Source organism: Sorex fumeus, unplaced genomic scaffold, assembly GCF_029834395.1.
Source record: "Sorex fumeus unplaced genomic scaffold, SorFum_2.1 ptg000026l, whole genome shotgun sequence".
Taxonomy (NCBI): Eukaryota; Metazoa; Chordata; class Mammalia; order Eulipotyphla; family Soricidae; genus Sorex; species Sorex fumeus.
The window spans coordinates 12,868,508-12,890,531 of record NW_026606083.1 but is presented as its reverse complement, the minus strand read 5'-3'; the positions used below and the strand labels follow the sequence as shown (position 1 = coordinate 12,890,531).

Here is a 22,024-nt window from a genome sequence, read left to right as displayed (position 1 = left end):
CCCACACTTAGAATATTGCTTCTCTGCATGCTCCAATGCCGACATCTGTAAAATGGAAAGTGACACTATTCAGAATTGAGAATTGTTGTGTAAGTCAAAAGGAAGTGTGCTTCCAAGGGCCAGGAGGATTGTTCTGCAGCTGGAAGCCTACCTCATGAGCTAGGGGAGAAGGCAGCTGGGATAGAGAAGAGGCTACTATGACAATGATGATTGTCAATCGCTCAGGATGGGAGATGTGTGCTAAAAGTAGATAAAGGACCAAACATGATGGCCTCTCAGTATCTGTATTGCAAACCATAATGTCCCAAAGTAGAGAGAAAATTGAAAATTGTTTGCCATAGAGACGGGGGATGGGGAGGGATGGGGGTGGCGGGAGGGATACTGGGGACACTGGTGGTGGAAAATGTACTTGTGGAGGGATGATTGTTTGATCATTGTATGACTAAAACTCAATCATGAAAGCTTTGTAAGTATATCTCACAGTGATTCAATTAAAAATAAATAAATAAATTTTTAAAAATGGAAGTGTGCTTTTGAGGAAAAGAACAGGTTAAGTGTATACAGTTATGTGGCAATAGCTTGGATTTTTTTTCCCCTACTAACTCTATCTTGAACATAAAATTAGGAATGTGCTGGAATCATCGAAGACAATAATAGAAAGTGATAACCCGGTAAGATGCCATCTACCCTCCACAGACCACACACAGCACTATGGAACTGGTCACTCAGGTTATCCCAGGAGCCATATGATGGGCCAAAGACACAGCAAAGATGGCTTCCACCTTCCCATCTCTTGAGCTGATCCATTTCAACAAGAGATCTGCCTGGGCTGAGATGCGTTTCCTAACTCCTACACTCCTGTACCAGAAAATGATGGAATTGAAGTTATTCCCTAAGTGTTGCTGAGTCTGTCAGCTCTGAGTCTGCCCAGGCCTATGTTGCATGTGAATTATGTATTGACATTTAGGTACATCACTGTATTAAACAATGAGCTGATCAACAGAGTCATTGGGACTGAGACAGAAGTCTCTTCCCATCTACAATCAGGTCCTCACCTGGGGAAAGATTATCCAGGCAGATAACCAGACCTGATGACCTGCTGGGTAATCTTTGGATTGCTTGGCCACTCCTAGTACTTTTACAGGGATGGAACAAGCAAATATAAAGACAAAACATTACTTCAGTTGACCAAATGAGTCTTGGTGGAAGAGGGATGAGAAAGTCCAGTTTTGCAGCAGGCTCAGAGACTTTCTGGAGACAGGCTGCCCAGTCTCTACCACCAGGACAGACACGGCTGCTCTGGACTGCACTGACCTCTGTTCCCTCTGGGGCCCTCGCATTGTGATTTGCAATTGAGCAAGGCCTGGGTCTCCTTCCCCTGCTCTCATTCTCTCTCCTTGCCACCTTGCTGTAGCCACATTCTCTTCTCTGTGGCTCCCTTCTACCCCCTCCCTGCGGAATTTTCTTCCTTCCCTTAATTCTACCTAGGAGTCTCAAGTCTGCCTGTCCTTCTCCTGATCCTTCTCTGTCCCGCCTTCTCTCTCCACAGCGCAGTCGCACCGAGGACTAAGAAGGGTCCCTCTCGACACCCTCAAATCCTGGAGGCATGCTCAGGGCCCTTCTGCCTACAGCAGCTCCCTGGCTCCAAGAAGACTTCTTGCTCCCAATTCTCTGCCTCAGAAACAACTCATTCATGCCTAGATCCCCTCCCACAGCTCCCTGACCCACTGTTGGTCTCTGAGGATGAGGGGGCGGGCCGCGCTGGGATGCCCAGGGACCATGTGGTATAGAGGAACCACACCCACATCAAACTCTGGGACTACCAACTCCCCTCGCCCCCGTCCCCGTACACACGCACATGCAAAGACTGGGTCCCAGGAGCATCAACCACTTCGCCCGCCACTCTGAGTCAGTTTTTGCAGCCAATCTTTTCCCTCAACTTCTCCATTCTCCATTCTAGCAAAAAAATTTTAAAAAGTTCTCTAATTGCTCCCTAAGTCTACAAGGGCTGCCAAAGCTCCTTCAAATACTGTGCAAGGCACTGGCCGCTTCTGGGAGCCCTAGCCATGAAACCCCACGTAACTCTCTTCCGCCTATTCATCCCTGACCCGCTCCCTAATAGGGGACAAGACTCCCCTGGAGTTGCGACTCATGATTGAACTCCGGTCAGTCGCAACCTACACCATCCACCCTGCTGGGGATCCGCTCTCCACACCCGCATTCCAGCCTTTGCCAATCTTCATCACAATAACACAGGGTCACACCGATTTACTACCAAGTCATTGAGCACGCCCAAGGGCCTCAGGGAAAGATCAAAATAAAAGCAGCCGGGTTTTCTTTTGCAGAGTCGCCGCCCCCGCAGCGAGAAGGAGCGGACCTTGCGGGTCTTTCTCCTTTGGCCCACAAAGGCACCCACCGACGCGGACTGGCGCTCGGGCTGCAGAGGACGATGCACGGGAAAGGTTTCCGCCTCCTTCGGTCGGGGGTGGGAGCCGGAGCACACGCTGGGCTCGCCCCGGGAGGCGGGCCGAAGGCGAAGTGGGGCTGGGCCACAGCTTCCAAAAGCCACGGCTGGGAGGGTCGCAGGGCGCAACTCCGAGCGTTCCCGGGACGCTCCAGCTAGACGCAGCCCGGCGGTGGCGACGCGCGCGCACCCCCCCCCAACCCCCGGGGTCGGCCGCTAGGAGGCGCCGCGAGCGCGCGGGGTCCCCGCCTGCGGCCCAAGGAGGGCTCGGATCCCCTCGGCCAGCCCCCCTGAGCCGGCCTGGGCAGCGAGCGGGGAGCGGAGCGTGGGGGGACAGTCGCCGCCGAGGGGCCGCGCGCGCGCGCGCACCGACCCGAGCCCCCCGCTTCTCCTCCCACACCCCGCGATTGCCAGCGACTTGGGAGCCGAGGGCGATGTGGGCCGGGGTCCTGGCGCCCCTCTGGGGCTGGGCAGTCGCGCTGGGGGTGCTGTGCGCCCCCGCCCTGCAGGCGTTCAACCTGGACGTGGAGAAGCTCACGGTGTACAGCGGCCCCGAGGGCAGCTACTTCGGCTACGCGGTGGACTTCCACCTACCTGCGGCGCGCGCGTAAGTGGCCCCCGGCCGGGGATGGATGGGCGCGCGGGGGACCCCCACCACCACGGCCACGCTCGACTCTGGAGGGTTGGGGCAGACCTGCGGGGCGACGGCGAGGCCTGGGACTCCAGCCCGGCCCGCCCGCTCCCCGCAAACTTTCCTCTTCCCCCCTCCCCCAAGTTGAATTTTTAATTTTTAATCCCGGGGTGCGCTCGGAACCAGTGAGGGACTCGCAGGTACCGGGGAGTCCGTTTCCGTGGCAGACACGGGCGCTTCGTACAGAGCCCGGGATTTGGGGAGTGCGGGGACGAGCCCCGGGAGCCCCGAACTCGTTCCACGACCGCGGCAGAGCCTGGAACAATTAAGTGTCTGGCGCAATTGCTGTTGGCGACAAGCGGCTACTCTAGGTCCCCAGCGCTCGGGCTACCCCAATCTGTCCTTCTCACGGGGCACACCGAGAGCTCCACCTGGACCAAACGCGCGACCCGCTACACCTCCCGGCAGTCCCGGGAAACCGAATCTGACCGTTCATCGGGCCCACGCCCCCAGCATCAGCATCCCCATCTCCAGTCTCGCTGGGGGAACACCCCCGCCAGGAGAGAGTGACGGTGGTCTCCTTCCCTTCTGCAGGGCCAGTGTCTTGGTGGGGGCGCCCAGAGCCAACACCAGCCAGCCTAACATCGTGGAAGGGGGAGCCGTGTACTACTGTCCCTGGCCCGCCCAGGACTCGACGCGCTGCAGGCAGATTCCGTTTGACCTGACCAGTGAGTGCAGCTGCGGGTCCCTCTGAACTAGGGATTGAGGGTGGGCGCGGGTTAGGGGGCTGCTTCCCCAAAACGTAGGCGCCCCGCCACTCTTGGCGCCCCGTGCGTGGTGGGGTCATTGCATAAAGCGAGCAAAAGGGAGGGGACAGGTTGCTGGGGGACCCCAGACAGGACGCAATCCTGGGGTGCTCAGGTGCATACGAGGAACTTCTGTATCCTTAAGGCGCCTCCCCCCACCCCCAAGCTGGGCGTTTTCAGGGTAAGCAGATGCTTTGCAGAAAATACCCCGGTGACCCGCTAACCTTAATTCTGCAGAGATTTGGGTTGCTTTACGGGGTCTGGGGGGGTGGGGAACCGTCCTAGTGTTTCCCGTGCCCAGACCCTGGCCGCAGACACCGCCTCCGCAGACCAGGCATCTCCCCTCCAAATTCCCCTTGCTGTTTAATTCCTTACAGGAAGAAAGAATTTTCTTTCAAAATATTGGACATGGGATGCAAACGAGTACAGGCAGAGTGTGGATGGATTACATTCATTTCCAAAATCCCTAGACAGATGTTTCTTATTTAATTAAAGGGAAAATACATTTTAAACAATTCAGGCTGGTCCTGCTTCCTCTTCTGTTTTCTCGTTGGGTCCTGAGAAAATAATTTAAACGTAATGCTTTCAAAAACACTAACAGTGAGGGTTTTGCACTTGTACCTCCAAAACTCCACTTATTCAAAAAGGGCTGTGCTATCAGGAGGCAAGTAGTTTTTTTTTTCTTCCAGAATAGGAATAATGTCAACTCAAAGAACGTTCTTTGGTGAACAGTCATTTGAAATACCTTTTGTACTTCTCAACCATTTTTATGACATCATGTTTCATTATTGTAACATTAGTGTGCATTTAGAAATGATGTAGAAAATCCAATTTCACAGAATTTTGATGAAATCAGATGGTGGTATTTGTTATTTCAACTGATTTGCATTTTAAGTTTAAAGGAGAAAATAACTTCAACTTGAAAAATATGGAAATCATTTAAAAGGAAAAAAATCCTATATGAGCAGTACCTTGAATTATGACCAAATTAGGAATGTATTTTATTTTAAAATGTATTTGAAATTATGTTTTTACATGTAGCTATATATAGTCACAATAGCTCCTTACCATTTGATAAAATAATTCAGTTATTTTATGCAAATTTTAATACATTTCTACTTCTGTTTAACTATTACAAACTGGAAGATTACACCCCTGAAGTTAATTGGCAGGGAAAACAGTCTTTCAATGAATTGTTTAATCAGGATTTTTGATCTTTTTTATTATATGTTAGCTTCTTAAATCAGTAGAAGGGGGAATTTAATAAGTTGCAATTTAATAATCTGTAGCAAAATTAACACTTGAAAATACTTTAGATATTTTTTCAATGTATCTTTAACTCAAATCTTAACAGATACAAATCATCACTGGTGTTATTTGAGCTTGAATAAAGGGAAATAAGCATTTTCCTTGGGGACATTTGATTTATTTTCATGAAGAAGCCATCGGTAGTCAGAGAAATAATTTATCACTTAGAAGATTCCTGTAACATATCAAATCAGTATCTAGTTGGTTTCTCCTGTGATTGGGCAGAGTCAGTGTCTGGCTCTGCACTCAGGAATCACACCTGGCGGTGCACGGGCAACTATATGAAATGCCAGGGATCAAATCCAGGTTAGCCACATACAAGGCAAACACTCTACCCACGGTACTATCTCAGCCCCCTGTCCTGAGAATTCACTCCCGAATACCTACTGGGGCACAAAATCCAGTTGATGGCATGATTCAGTATCAAATCCAGACAATATGGATTCTTAAATATGGATCTACCCCAGCCTCCAAATTCCAGTGTTAAATTATAATAGCTAATATTTTCCAAAAGTTTGTTGTGAAGCAACTCAAATGGAGTCTTGAATGTCCTTTCCCATAGAGACTAATGCTGAAAAGCCCATGCTTGGTTTTCCAGACTAGCCCACAGGAATGTTCTTTACCCTTATTGTAGCCGAATTACATTTGCAGTGAAACAGTAAGGGACAATCAAGGTCCATTCTGTATTCTGGCAATTAAATAAAAATCAAACAAAGGGACTCACAGTAAGGCTGTCAAGAGAATTAGTGTTATCTGGAGGAAATGGAGTGTGGCACTCTCTGGATATCCATGGGGGCATCTCCTATGGCTTCTGACTTTCCCATTGTATCTTTCTTACTTACTTCAAAGCGGGTGGGCTTTTTTCTTGACAGATAGGTGTACGATTATACTTAGCCACCAACCATCATCATAATTGTTTAAAGTGTCATAAAGAGACAAAAGGTGTCTAAAGGGATGTGGGAGAGGGGACGACTGTGGAATAAGAGTGATGGAACCTTGACACATTGTGTGTATTGGGAATGGGGATTGCTACAGCAGTTCTGCAACTGAAAACAATTTCAATACTTTAAACTGTGGCATCTCAATACAAACGTTCGGGGGAGGTGAGGGAGAGAAACATGGAAGGAAATAAACATGGCAGGAGGGAAACATGGCGGGAGGGAAACATGACAGGAGAAAAATGTGGCAGGAGAGAAACGTGGCAGGAGAGAAACGTGGCAGGAGGGAAACGTGGCAGGAGGGAAACGTGGCAGGAGGGAAATGTGGAAGAGGGAAACGTGGCAAGAGGGAAACATGGCGGGAGAGAAATGTGGGAGGAGAGAAACACGAAAGGAAAGAAATGTGGCGAGAGGGGAACATGGAAGGAGAGAAATGTGGCAGGAGGGAAACGTGGCAGGAGGGAAACATGGAAGGTGCCGCGCCAAAATTTATGGGTGTTTATGAAATTAACTGAGCAAGAAATGGGAAAGAAATTTTAAAAAAGGCAGGCCACACATATCTGTTCCCTGCTGGATAATGATCTACCCAAGATCCCTGAATGGAAGTGGGGAGTCCCCATACAGGGGAGAGATGAATGAGGTGGAGAAAAGAAATTCCCCACCTTCACCATCAGGGGGTACTATGGGCCCAGGAACCTTGGTGACTGCTGAGATGGGGGTGGTGGGGTCAAAGGAGAGGTGCTTCCTGGTTTGTTCTTGAGTGGGGATCAGCCATCCTTGACACCTCCTTCCATTCAGTCTTTCCTTATTGGAGGGGACCTCCCAAATTGTGTTCAGGAGGTGTGTGTGGGGGGGGTCCTCCTAGCTGTCCTCAACCAATGAGCCAGGGACCTCGGATGCTGTGCTGCTTCTGGTCCCACTGCCTGGGACTGCCTGGGTCACCCTGCAGTGCTCAGGGTCGCGGGGACCACATCCCACAGTGTTCGGGAGCCTTCAGGACTGCACCATGGGGAGGTCCGGGGTTCAGGTGATGCTGGGAGTTGAACCTGCAGCATGTCCTCGCCCCCGCCCCTCTCCCCACATCTGGGATTGCCAGGGACTATGGAGGGACAAAGGGATGGGAGCAGGAATCCACAGGGCTAGTGCCCATGGCCCTGTGGGAGCTGTGAGCACAGTATGGCCTGAAACCAAAGAGCAGAGGCCAAGCTCCGGGCACTGCCCATCCTGAGCTTGAGTTACTGGCCACCTGCAATGTACTGCCACTTGTGTGTCTAATTGCAGACCCATCCCACAAAACTGGCACGGACAACCCACCTTATGAGCAAGGAACTTGACATCAAGGTGTTTACTATGTATTTTGGTTTTGGGGTCCCATCTGGTTGTGCTTCTGGCTCTGCACTCAAGGATCCTCATCGTGGGCTCGGAAGACCATATGGAGTCCTGGGGATCAAACCCAGATCAGCCACATACAAGGCAAGCACCCATCCAACTGTACTGTCACTCCAGCCCCTTAAAGCCAGGGGTTTGAAAACAAAAGAAAGATACATCCAACGCACAGAGAAGCAGGGCTGGGAAGGAGGTCTTTCTACCCCTTCACCTCATCTTCCTCCCAGGCACAGGGCGAGCTCTAATCCCCAGGCCACAAAACCAGGGTCAGAACTTCTGGAGTTTGACTCGCCTTAACTCTCCCAACCTTACTATCCCTCCCCACCAGCCCCCATTGGATTCCCAGTGCTCCATGGAAAGGTCCTCCAGAGGTCTGAAAGTAAATACAGCGGGGACAGTGAGTTCCAGAAGCCTGCTGTAACGGACACAGTCTTCGGTGGAACCTGTGGGTATATGCGCCCCTCCCATTGCCTCTCCATGTGGCCAGTCTGCTACTTCCTGCTTCCTCTCTGCCAGCTGGAGGCAGTGTTCTGTTTCCTCACAAATGGGAAGACCATTTCTCTTACTGACTTAGGAAGGGTCTGATGCTCACAAAAGCGCCGACTGAGCTGGCACAGGCAGATAGTAAGTGCCCAGGGCGCCAGTTCATCTTGCCTATCTGCTTTGACTCCATCTGAATCCAAGGCCTTCCAGGGCGTCTGACCTTCCAACGACTATTTCAGCACATCAGTGCCACTGGGGTAGCTGCAACTGACTGTTCACTCCCGTAACCTACTAAACTCTCGGCCTAGACTTGGAAGGAAACTGGCCTGTAATTGACTCCCTGAATCTGGTTGTGATCTTGAACCTCAGTTTATTTAAGGTCAACTGCCTTACCCAGAATGAAGAAAAGAAAGAAAGAAAGAAAGAAAGAAAGAGAAAGAGAGAGAGAGAGAGAGAGAAAGAAAGAAAGAAAGAAAGAAAGAAAGAAAGGAGAAAATCCAAACTTGCTTTTCGTTTGGCAATTTTTAAAATGAAACAATTTATTTTCACTTTTGGATTGAGCTCAGATTTAAAAAAAAAAAAACCCAAAATTTACTTGCCATCAGTGCGCAAACTGAGAAAGCAGCATAGAACCAGTGTTATACAAATCTGTGATCCTGGTGTGGGGGGAAGGGTGAGTGAGGTGGGAGGTGCAGAGAGCCCAGAAATGATTTTCATGCTCTGTATAACATGCAGGGTTCCCAAACAGCTTCTCCCCTCCCTGCGGTCCTTCCCTCCCCACTGGAATAATTCTCCCTCCACCCTCCACAACCGGATTTCTCACTTGAGTCTGAGCTTCTCTAAATTGTGCTCAGAGCTGACACAAGGCAAAACAGGGCATCTGCCAAATTTAAGCCTCCTCCCTGGACATCAGACCTTGTAGAGGGTTCTTGTTTCCTGTTTCCCTCTGTTGTCCAAACCTACGCAGGGAGTAACTAAGAACTCATTAACAGTTGCATGCGTGAGCACTTCCATGCGCGTGTGTGCATGCGTGCATGCGTGCTTGTGTGTGTGTGTGTGTGTGTGTGTGTGTGTGTGTGCGCCCACGCTCATGTGTCTGTGGGTCAGGGGAGAATGGAATGAAAAATGAACCTTGGTACCCCCTCTTTGGCCTTTGGAGTGGTGGAAAGACAAGTGGCAGCAAGAGGAACCGGTGGGCTGTGCCCACTTTGGGGTGGTTGTGGATGCACTTGTAAGTGACCCATTCTGAGGCTGGTGCTGATGAAGGGTTCTCAGAGCCCCAAGGGAGGAGCATGTGGAACCCGCTGGCTGTGAAGGACCTAGAAGTAGGAGGCGCCGTGGAGCCTGGGAGTCACCAAAAAAAAACCCCACCAGCTTTAGTCTGGCCTTCATTGAGTATCTCATTGCTTAAAATAGTCTTTCAGCGGAAGACAGTTTGGTGAAGGCGATTGATTTCAAAGGCCGGGCTGGTGAGCATTTGTTCAGACTTCTGTGAGCCGGGAGACCAGAAGCCTTTGGTTTTTTTTTGGGGGGGGGGTTGGGGGTCGGTTCTGCTTTGTGTGGAGTGTGTCCTCAATAAGGAGCAGCTTGGGGCATGTGGCGCGGGGCCTTTGATAGGACAGGGTTGTCCTTTGCCGCATGGGAAGCTCAGCAACATCTTGGCCGCAGAAGTCTTTCTTTCTTGACTGTCTCCAAACGAAATCAGGTTTATTTCAGGAACAAAGAACAGAACAATGTAAGGCAGAGCTAGCCAGAGTCCATGGAAGGGAGTGGCAGTCGCTGGAATAAAGCTGATGTGACAGAACTCAGGGAGAGCAGAAATCTGTCTTCTAGAAAGTTCTGTGGCAACTTAAAGGAGGGATGAGCAGTCCAAAGACAACCTGCCCCTTCTGAGAATTAAGAATGTTGTAAGTGGAACCAGTTGGGGACTGACTGGGATGGGAGGTGGGGAGGGGTGGAGGGGGGGCTTGGTACACTTTATTCTAGAAGCAATTCACCAGGGCAGGAGACCACGCCAGACAGATGAAACCAACAGCTTCAGTTTCCGCCAGTGGCCTCCGACTTTCTTGTGTCAGAAGGCGACTGAGTCCTGATAGGAGAAGGAGGTGATGGTGAGTCTGACGGGCTGAGAGCAACCAAGGAAGCAATTAGAGAAAGGAAGTCCTTGAAACTCCAACTAGAAATGGGAACCAGACCTGCCTGCCCTACTGCGAGCTGAGGAGGGTGAGTGCGAGGCGCCTGCTGCTTAATCTGCAAAATTCTTTCAAGAAGTTGGAGGCCTGTGTGAGGGACCAGGCTTCCTGGCACTGGGCAGAAGCAACCCACACAGCAGCCGCAGCTTTTAGGGAGAAGAGGGGTGAAGTGGCCCGCTGTTATCCGGAATGCAGAGAGATGCGCTTTGACAAGGTGACATGCTCTGACAAGGTGACATGTGGTCACCCTCTGCCTGTCAACTGCAAAGGCTCCCCCACACCCGTGTGAGTGCAGTGACTGGTGGAACCCCCAAAGCTCCTCTCAGGCCCAGCCACATACACAAATGTGGGTTTCTGAGGAAGACAGACCTGAGAATTACTTACTCAACTTGTTAAAAGCACTCAGTCTTTGAAATTCAGTTTACATGCATCTTTACTGAAACAGGTTTTGTGCACCCAATTGGACGTCCCTGTCTAATGCAGCCCTAAAGCAGGTTGAAGATCATTTCCACTGTGCCTTCCACCATATGGACATGGAAGGTGGTGAGGTCAGAATATCCCGATTTGCCCAGTCTAAGAGATTTATCCCTAAAACACAGTCTCTAATTTGCAGTGTTGAGCTACAGACATCCAGCAGGCAGCTTCCAGACCTACCTGCACTCAGCCCTGCAGAAAGGCTGACTCCTGGATCTCAGATCTCAAATGTGCTGCCCATAGTGAGCTCTGCCAGAGGAGACACTTCTCAGGTCCATAAACATAAGAGAATGATCAGTTACCTGTTAAACTGTTTTTGTAAAATCTGGGCATCAGTGAAATGATAAGTCTTCCTAAATAGGGTTGCCAGACATGGAGTGTGTGAAAGATGAATAATTTTAAAGGCTAGAGCAGGAGAGTTTGGGGGTGATGGACATTCAATACCTTGATAGTGATGGTGGACACAGGACCCTATGTACTTGTCAGCACCTATAGAACTGGATGGCATCAGCTCAACAATGTCACTGCATGTGTAGGAAGAGAACTGTGAGGACCTGGTATAGAAAATTCTAGAGTGCATAGATTCAATGCAGTGATCCAGTTGGGCCTTGGGGTCACTTCTGTAATCATATGGGCTTTAGTTTACTTTCTACTTCTCTCAGTGGTCAGCCTTGAAACTTGCCCTAAGATGTTTCCAGGCCAGGCCAGCCCCTCTCACCACAGCTTACACAACTTTTCTCCTCAGAGGGCACAGTCTGGCCTAGTTCAGCTTCTCTTTCAAAGATCTCACAGGTCTCTTCATCCCCGAGGCCTCTGGCTGAGATTTTGTCTCTCAACAGCCAAGATCATCTCATCTCCAGGAATCGTTTCCTGGTGCTCTGGGCTTCCCTCTTTCTACAATTCCCAGCACGACCCATGTTTCCACAATGATTACTAAAGTTTCCACAGATTCTTCATGTGCCAGGAGGGTTTAGCACCAAGAAAGAATATTTTCCGGAACAGCCTAGAGGGTCAAGGAAATGAGGGCAGGAAGCACACAGCAAAGTCTGACATGGTCGTTAAGAGTCAAGGTCCACGTGAAGACCCTGTGGGCAAAGGCTACATGCTTCTGTCCCAATGATGTAAAAGACATTGAATTCTAAGGCATATCTACAACCTGTGAAAAACCAGAAGGCCAGAATTACTGTTCTCTGTCCAGGAAAATTGGATTAAAGCTGGAGTTACTCCCTTCATAGTCTAAGGAAATTTTTGATTTTGTTTTGGGGGGCTATACCTGATGATACTCAGGGATTAATTTTGACTCTGAGCTCAGGCATCACTCCTGGTGGGCTCTGGGGACCACATGGGGCCCTAGGGGTCAAACTTGGGTTGGCCATGTGCAAGGCAAGAACCTTACCTGATGTACTATCCTCTAGCCCCTGGGATGCTTTTTAATTGAAAAAAAAAAGACAATAAAATTGGCATGGTCCCCAACGTGTTCTGAAGATGAACAATACAAGGACATAAATGAAGACTCTATTGACTGATGGCAACCTTACTTGCTCCTTTTGTTTTTGGTGGAAACAGTTGAGTACTGAGAAATGCAGTTATTTACTTGTAGGTGTTTATGTTTTAAAATAAACTAAAGGCTAAGGATACTTAGAGTAACAATTTTCTTTGTCCAAAACCCAAAAGAAGACACATCCTGGAATTTGTTTTCATTCTTGATTATCTCTAAATCTACTGAAACGTGGCTTGGTGGTCCGAGAGGGCAGTTACTAGTTACTGGGTGAGAGAATCTGGTCAGAAGAAAAGAATTCATGCTCTGTTTAAAATATGGACAGTTTATAGACACCATCAGGAAAAAGCAGTGCACACAGCACTGGGTAATTATGCAGATTTGAGACAACATAGAAGGCATAGGATAGAATTGAACATCCAGGAAAACTCACTAAGTGAGGCTACATTTCCTAATATAAAAGCTCTGCTCTCAATCAGTCATGAATGGTAACTGGAGGTTTTTGGTTTTTGTTTGTGGCCTCTCACATGGTGCTCAGGAGACCTGACCTGCCCCAGTCCCCACCCCAGTGATACTCAGCCAACTGGATTGATGATTCTGTGCCGGGGTTTGAGAATGCAGTTCCAATTTATTGGAATATATAATACTTGGCTTATCCATACCTATCCAACTTGTACCCATAACCTTTGAAAGAACAGCAGACACTTGTCTAGCAGGTGACCAAACCTGATTCAATTTCTGGAACTGCTGTGGTCCCAAGCACCACACACAAGGAGTGATTCTTGACAGAGCCGGGAATAAGTCCTCAGCACCGCTGAATATAGACCCATAATCAAATAAACAAAAGCATTATAGACCAGAAATGCAGTGAAATGGGTTGTCTTAGGGAAATGGATTTTAAACTCATCTTTTTCTTTGATTTTGATTAAGTCCTACATAGGATCTTCCTCCATCCTACCTTTGCTTAATGTGAACTCATTTTTACTTATGAAAATATTATATAAAAGGCACAGAGGAGTTGAAAAATAAAGTTTCCTGTGAGCAAGTAGTAAAGTAGAAGAGGGTTAGTTTCTGCAGACATTGTTCAAGATGCTGAAAATAGGAACTTATGGTCTAGAGGCCGTCGTCTACAATACACCTACTGGTGGAATGGGGAAGGCTCTCAAGCAATGACTAGGAGGTTCAGAGGCCCCACCAGTGAACCTCTCTGGTTCAGAGGTTCAATCCAAAGACTTATGGATGTGCTGAGGAGACCCAGGCCACCTGGCAGGGCTCCAGGGCCTCCAGGGCTGCATGATGCTTGGGGGACCGTGTGATGTCAAGATTCAAACCCACTTACTCCAGGAGCAGATTTCTTCTTCATGTTAGGTGATAAGCAATCTTCATTCCATCTGAAACCTCAACTCCCTTTTCCTGGAAACCAAATCTCTTCATAAAGATTGAGACTGGAGATGTAGAAGTTTGGGGGGTTGTTTTATTTATCATGGGTGGTCAGAGAAAGTATTACAAAGGGGGTAATATTTGAACAAGGATCAAAATTGAGTGAGGAAAGAGACCATACACTAATGAGGTGGGAAATGTTTTAGACCATGGAAAAGCAAGTCTGGGAGGAGAGTATGCTTAGGAAATGGAGAGAGACTGGCAGGCAAGGGAGAAATAAGTCAGAGGAAGCAAGATAGAAAGGAGGATATAGAAATAGGTCTGGGTAAGTCATGTAGTCAGAGATGTAATCATGGCTTTAATTTTATTCTAAGAGCAATGGAAAGTCCATGTTGGTATAGGGAAGTAATAACATATTAATTTTTTAGTTGGATGGATCCCTTTAACAGACTGTAAACAAGCAGGCATAGAAGCAAGGAGAAAGAAAAGTATGATCTGGGTTGGTTGATGGCACTTGGGTTGAAATGACTGGATTTGGCATTTAATTGAAAGTGCAGTTGGTAGGAATTCACTGTAGATCAGACAGAGGATAAGGGAAAGAGAACATTCTGACCTGACATGGGAGAGTTGGGTTTGAGATCGGGAACAGCGGGGAAGGAGCAGTTGCTGGAGCAAATATCAAAAGTTGAGTCCAGATATGTGAAATCCGAGATACTTATTGGACATCCAAGTAATGTCACATGGGTCGTTGGATAAATAAACTCAGAGCTCAGGCAAGAGGCTTGGAGATTTTTACTTGGAAGTCACAAGAATGTGGCTGACATTTAAGCTCTTGACTTAAGGAGTGAGTATGAAGGAAGGCAAAAGAGGAGACTCAGGGAAAATGAAGCAGAGAGAGAGAAGTGGGAAGGCGTGGAGAGGAGAAAGATCAAGGCTGTGACAGAGTCTTATCACGCAAAGATATTTAGGATTACCAGAAATACCAAGGAGTGGTCAGTTAGGGAAAGTAGCCGTGAAACCAGTGAAGAAAGTTCTGTGAATTTCAGCGGAATGAGGACTGAGATTAAACATTTGATTTGGCAATGGAAAGTTATTGGTAGCTGCAAAAGCCATTACAGTGGAGTATATTGAGAACAGAAGCAGACCAAAAGACAGAGACAGCAAGGATGAATAGCCACCCACCCACCACCCCCTGCTTTTTTTGGCAATTTGTGTTATAAGTGGAACCAAGGAAATGTAATGGGCAAGGAGATATTGTGGCACATTTGTGGTCTAGTTCTTAAGAGGGGAAAGCATGATGCTTGAAAGTAAGAGGGCCCATGAGGGAACAAATTCATGAAGAGATGATTGGGGACAGCTGGAAGCTTTACATTAATGGAGGGGTTCGCTTTTAAAAGGAATGTCCAGGGGCAAGAGTACAGGAGGTGCTTGCCTTGCATGCGGTCAATCCCAATTCAATCCCCAGAACCACAGTGTCCCCACCTTCCCCAGGGGTAATCCTTGACCACAGAAACAGGTGGAAGCCCTGAGCACCTTTGGGTGTGGCCCAATGCTGAAGTCAAGAGGCAAAAAGAAACGTCCTTAGCAACAAAATATGGGAGAGTGATTAGTTAATTTATTTGCTTCATGGAAGAAGAAAATGATTTTCATTTCTTGAATTTTCTCAGTGAAATAGGGAAGCAAAGTTGTCAACTGAGAATGAGGTGGAGAAGGATGAGGCTGGGAGGAGGAAATGTGAACAGTCTCAGAAAGGATTTGAAGTCATAGGATTGCCAGGCAATGCACCAGGGGTGGGTGAATTTAGAAATCTGAATTGCTCTGTGGAAGGAAAACTTTTTTGCCATTTCTCATCCTATCGTGTGATCCTGCTGGTTGGGATAAGATTTAAGATCTCTCCAGTTCCTTCCGGGGTTCCTTGGCGGGGGTCACACCCACCAACTGGCCCCCTGGTGCTGTGTAATCCCATCAGCAGCCAAGACTCAGAGACTATAAAAACCAGCTCCCGGAGAGAGAACAGTGCAGTCTCCTGCCCCTGCGTCTGGCTATTCCTCACCGGGGCCCCTTGGAGGGGAGCGGGTTGAGCTTTCCTCCCCACCCTGACCAGGGCCCCGGCAGCCGAAGACCTCCAGGACCAGCCACCACCATGCTGAGACCACTCTCTGCACACCTGAAGGTACCGGCAGAGGGACAAAGCCACGTGGGTTCCGGGGCCGAGATCTCCAAGCCTACTCGGATTGGAGTCGAGCATCCTCCACCCAGATCCTCCAAATTCCAGTAGGTGGGGGTCACACCCACCACCTGGCCCCCTGTTGCCGTGTAATCCCATCAGCGGCCAAGACTCAGCGACTATAAAAACCAGCTCCCGGAACTGCGCGGCCACGAATGCCACGCGACATCTTATTATGACATCTCATTCCTACTTTGACAAACTGGCAGGCTACCAAATGTAGCCTGCCCACACGGCAGAGTCTGGCAAACTCCCCGTGGCGTACCCAATATGCCAAATACCAGTAACAATGATGGGTCTCATTCTCCTAAAGAGCCTTGAATATAATCTCAGGGCTAGGATGAAGGAGACATTACTGGGGCCTGCTTGAGGCAATCGACGATTAACAGGATGATCTGTGATCTGTGATCAGTTCCTTCCAGGGGTAATCTTCCATTTGACACAGTATCAATGCAGAAAGTTTAATTCTGAAGATCTCATCTGCTACAACATTTTTTCTTAATGACCTTTTTTTATTATTTAATATTTTTTTTATTAGTGAAACACCATGAGGTACAGTTGTAGACTTACAAATTTTTGTGCTTGGGTTTCAGTTATACAATGATCAATTACTCATCCCTCCACCAGTGCCCATCATCCACCACCACGGGTCCCAGCATCCCTCCCACCCCCCATCCCCCCCATCCCACCCTGCCTTTTAACAACAATGTGAACCATTTTCCTAGATGAGGGCTGAGACCCTTTATACTACGACATCATCTGGCCATATGCATGAAAACCTGAGGAAAATACAACCAGACACCAAAAGCCCACGTAAATACACTTTCCAGGGCTATGGGGAGAACAGTTTACACAACCTTCATCCTGAAACTCAATCATATCCTGTGCTGAGAAGCCTTGCTTTTGAGATCATATTGAAGAGATTTATGTCATTTAGTTTGCTTCCTGAGATGCCCATGCTGAGAGGTTTTCATTATTTCTTGAAGCAAATAAATGATCAGATTCTAAACAGGAGCATGCCGTGTTCTTCACCGTCTTGGGGTGCCACAGGAGACATTTAAAATTCTCATTTCCCCAAGTATATCTAGAACCAAGATCTTTGATCCCAGATAATTCAGACAAGTGTGAGAATGTCTAGAGATGAAAGTAGAAGAAATTCAAGGGACTGGGAAAAAAAGAAACAAAAACCTCACTGTGGTTGGGAATGATGAGAAGATACTGGCAATGTCAAGGTGGGATATGGGTTGGTTTTAAGAATGTTTGTTCAGGAGGTGGGATGGGATGGAGGGGCGGGAAGGATACTGGGGACGTTGGTGGTAGAAAATGTAGACTGGTAGAGGGATGGGTGTTCAATCATTGTATGACTGAAACTCAATCATGAAAGGTTTATAACTGTATCTCACGTTGATGCAATAATTTAAAAAGTTAATATTTGCATCTCAGAAAGAATGTTGATTCAGGACAGAGGATGGATTTGAAGGTGACAGGCTTGGAGGAAGAGAAACAAGTTAGGAGGCAGTGTAGTAACTGAGGCTGAAGAAGTTTGTACCAGGGCATGGAAAGAGAGTACAGGGGTTAAGGCACACTCCTTGCATGCAGCCAGCCCCAGTTGGATCCCTAGCACTACAGGTTCCCGTAACATTCTGGGGTAAGAATCTGATACACTCAAGAACTCCAGATTGACCCCGGTAATCCCTGGCCCAATGCATTGGGCCCTAGCATTTAACTGGATGGGTAAGAACCACTGGGAGTGGCCCTTGGAATGAACACCCCGTGAAGACCTCCTTAGCCTCCAAAAAAGAAATAAGGGTTACAATTCAGAAAGGGCAAGAATAATAAGAAGAAACATGACTGGGGATGATGTTCAAAAAGGAAAATGCATGCCTAGTGTCTCCACAGACCTGCATTCAATCCTGCCAGGTATGCCCCCTGAGCACTCACCAAAGTAACCTCTGCAACTAAAAAAAGGGGGGCTAAACAATAGGAATTGATTAGGGAATGGAATTTGGGAATACAGGTCCTTGTAAGGACTCATCCTAAGCTTCCTGCTGAAAGTGTTTGGTGTTACCATCGGTTCAAACAGCCAACAAGACCAACACAGCTTAAGAGAAGAGTTAGGACCAGTGGTTCTACCTAGGGATGGGTGTTGTGAGGCATCAGGAGTGGGTTCAAGGAGTCCGAAGGCATGTCCCTCATGACGTCTCACTCTGTGGAATCCTACTGGAATCAGTTCTACTCCACTGGGTTGGATGTGGCACCGAGGGACATGAAAATATTTGGTTTGGTTTTCTATTGCCCTCACAAATGCCCTAGCAAGCAGAGAGATCATTTAGGAGATTGTTCTTCCATAGCTTCACATTAGCTCTCAGGGAGTGGTGCCCACTCTGGAGGAGACGGGGAGAGGAATGGAATTGAGGGAGCTAAAACTAGGGCTGCTGGGCAAGCCAGGGGGTGCTAGGATGGGGGAAGATGGAAGTGGCTGAGGGTTCCCATGGGGGGAGGCTGAGGAATTATTTTTCTGAAAGGGGGGTCATCTAGGTCAAATCCATCTGATTCTCTCTGATCTAAACTATTGCCAGTTCTAGCTGGTGAGAGACAAGTGTTTGTTCTATGAAGTCTGTGATTGTTTCTCCACTTATCTAAAACCTTAGAAAGACTCACCATGAAAAAGCAAGCCTCGGAGATATTATTCGGTCATGGTGCGTTCACATCTGTCATTCATGTTTAGCAGTGGGATAGTAAGTCTATTTTATAGGTAACACATTTCTTTTTGAATCCCCTTTTTATGAGCATTTTAAATGGCTCCAGTTTTTGTTGTCAATAACAGTGTGGGAGATAGCTTCAAATCGCATCTCAAAGCTTCTGTGTAGTTATTTCTCTGAAGTAAAATCCAAGAAGTTTAATTCCCTGGTGTACAAATAAAAAAATCCCCTCTGAAATTTGGATGAATGTTTCCAAGTTGCAGCATTGGCTAGTTTACTCAAGAACAGTGAATGTTGTTTCTTTTGCCCAATGACTAGGTGACACAGATGAAGTTGTTATTAATTTGAGGTCTGGTATCTCTCCATGAACATATAGGCCATGAGGCCTCTTCCCTGAATTCCTGATGAGGCCTTTGAGATCCTTCTTGCCTCTTTAGCTTCTAGCCCTCTTTACACTGACGTGGAAGCTCGTTTACAGATGACATACATTGAGCTTTTTCTTGAAAAGAATGTCCACCCAGATTTTCATTTATTTATTTATTTTAACTCAGTGTTAGATAATGGTCAGTGGTGTTCTGTCAATTAGATAACTTTAGCAATTTGTGTGTGTGATGCTGGGGACTGAACCCAGATCCTAAGGCATGGGTGCTTCCCACTGCTGAGCGATATATTCCTTCTCCTAGGGTCTGGCTTTGCTTTCTTTTTATAGCTTATGGTACTAGGAGGGAGTGGCTTAGGGACTGTCTCTTAGAAATACTGGCTCTCATAAGAATTCTCCGGGGTTGACAATGTACCTGGGGGTAACTAGTCTTCTGTTATAGAAGACATGGGCAACTAACCAAACCTTAATGCTTGGCCCTGTGAAACCAGGGCCTTACTTCGAGTTTGGGAAATAAAACAGAAGCCTGGGGGGCAGGAATACAGTGGGGCAAAGCACTTGCCTTGCAAGAAGTCGACCTTGGTTCAACTCCTAGGACCACAGTTTGGTCCCTCAGGCCCTGCCAGGAGCAATCCTGAGCACAGAGCCAGGAATAGGCCCTCAGCACTGCCAGGAGTGGCCCCAAAACAAATGAGCAAACGTGAAAGTAAACATTCCAAGCAGCCAGTTTTGAGTGCTGGCCACACAGTCTTCCAGAAAGAACAATCTTAACTTCCTTGCTTTGTGTTTTCTGATTTGCTCTGTGGTCTCACATGACCAGCTTCAATTCAGTTGAGCTTTAGGGTCACCAGTGGAAGAGGCAAGGGAAGGTATCTCCACCACATTTTTCAGAAGAAATTTAAAATGATGCAATGAATCACCAAGATCAGCCAGATCCTGGGGCTAATACTTCCTGTATCCAAGTGACATTCCCATGTATCTCAATGAAAAAAGAAATATTTATATTTCCAGTTTTATAGCTAATGAGTAGGTAGCACTTATTCTTTGCCAATTGTGTACATTCGGGGTGAAAATTTCCAGAACTTATTTTCCTTGTAATCCCCTCGAACATCAAAGCCTAAGAGTTTGAGGAAGGAAATTAATAATTTTCTACAAATGTGTCAAAATGTATGCTTCAGAATTAAGACTGAGTATACATATTTTTGTATATGTAATGCATTTCCTTTTTTTTTTTTTGGTCTGTAATCATATGTAAACTCAATCTAAGGTTAGTTATGTGTATGTTTTGGCTACACTAAATAGGAGTTAAAGGTTTGTTTTGTAATGCATTTTAGAGTCCAGGAAGATAAAGAAAACATACACCAAGAGAAATACACACAAATAAAGGCCATGGTACAAATGTGCCTCAGAGTTCACAGTGCTGATGCCGCAGTTGGTACCATTCATATCAAACCACGGGGGGAATAGGTGGGTGGGCTATCTGGGGTGAAAGAAGGGTTATCTGCCTCTCAAGACCTAGAGTGTTTTATAAGTGGGCTTCTACTCAGATGGTCTCTCACTCTTTCATCTGCAGAGTGGATATAAAACTGTGTTGAAGCCTTTTTTGGTGGCGTCAGGGACACGTTATTCAGTTCAAAACCAAGGGCTTCGCCCCATTGATTTCTTCCCTTCCCTGTCCTTCTCAGAGGCCTGCGGGATAAAGGGGCCAGGGGCCTTGGACACGTTAGTATAGAGCTGTGGTATATCAACATATCTGAACCAAAGAGCCAGCAAAACTGAGATCCAAAATACAACCGCCAAACTTAAAAATGTGCCTGTAAAGGAGGCAGCTAGGGTGGGAGGGAAACTGGGGACACTGATGAAGGGAATCTGACACTGGTAGTGGGATGGATTGATGTTTAAGTTGTATGCCTGGAGGATGGAGGGATAGGAAAGGGCTTGCCTTGTTATGCAGTCCACTTGGGTTCAAGCCCTGGCAACCAAAATGGTCCCCGCAGCCCTGCCAGCAGAGATCCCTGAGCAGAGAGCCAGGAGTAAGCCCTGAACACAGCTGGGTGTGGATAAAAACCAAAAAATTGTATGCCTGAAACTCAACTATGAATAATTTTGTAAATCACGGTTTCTCAATAAAAAAAGAAGAGAAAAGAAAAACAAAGACAAATACCCCAAGGCCTTGGTGTTTCCTGCTGATTCCTGTAACCCAGGCCCAGCAAGCTCACGCTTCTCAGGCCTGTGCGCTTTCCACGTGCTTCACTGCTGGGAATGCTTCAGAACTCCTAGAGCAGTTACAAACAGCAGGTCTTTGCTCTGATAGAATTAGCAGTTTCACTTTAGCACTTTCCTCCCGTTGTTCATCGATTTTTGCCCGAGCAGGCCCAGTAACGTCTCCATTGTGAGACTTCTTGTTACTGTGTTTCGCATATCGAATACACCACAGTTAGCTTGCCAGGCTTCCCCGTGTGGGCGAGATACTCTTGGTAGCTTGCTGGGCTCTCCAAGAGGGGCAGAGGAATCGAACCTGGGTCGGCCTGGCTGGCCGCATGCAAGGCAAACGTCCTACTGTGCTATCTCTTCAGCCCCTCTGATAGAATCAATGGGAAAAATGTGGATTGAAAACAACCCGGGCATCTTGCAGGTTTACTGCAGCTTCAGAGTAGAAACTTCCTTTTTTTCTTAGAATCAGTTTCACCTAAGGTGTAAATGGTCAGGTTCCAAACAATCTTTTCACCTGACTGGCATTCTTTTAAAAAATGAACGCCTCGCTACAGTCTTAGAGTCAATTAAAGGGAACTCTCCTGTGTGTGAAAAAGGGGTTGGCAAGTCCCTTTCTTAGTTTTGTTTTTGGGGTTATACGGGGTCACATGGTGCTCAGGGGGCAATATGGTGGCAGGGATCACACCCAGGCCACCTGCAAACACACGCTCAGCCTATTGAGCTCTCTGGTCCTTGGTGAGGCTCCAACTTGGTCGCCATGTTTTACAAACAATTAATGATGTCTTTCTTTTTTTTTTTTTTCAGACAACCGGAAGATCAGAGTTAATGGGACCAGGGAACCCATCGAATTTAAATCCAATCAGTGGTTCGGAGCCACCGTTAAAGCTCACAGAGGCAAAGTGGTGGTGAGTATTTGCTCGGGTCTCAAGGAGGCTGCTCTGG

The 22,024-nt window shown here is 47.5% G+C and overlaps 1 protein-coding gene across 1 annotated transcript in view; it reads left to right on the top strand.

Moving 5' to 3' along the window:
• The first annotated feature begins 2,774 nt into the window (after window positions 1-2,774).
• ITGA8 (integrin subunit alpha 8) overlaps window positions 2,775-22,024 on the top strand; it is a 144,686-nt gene continuing 125,436 nt past the window's right edge. Inside the window, exons 1-3 of the mRNA XM_056114641.1 lie at window positions 2,775-3,071; window positions 3,690-3,823; window positions 21,887-21,987. Coding sequence (XP_055970616.1) covers window positions 2,899-3,071; window positions 3,690-3,823; window positions 21,887-21,987 — 408 coding nt within the window. The 5' untranslated portion in view covers window positions 2,775-2,898. The remainder of the gene's footprint in view (window positions 3,072-3,689; window positions 3,824-21,886; window positions 21,988-22,024) is intronic.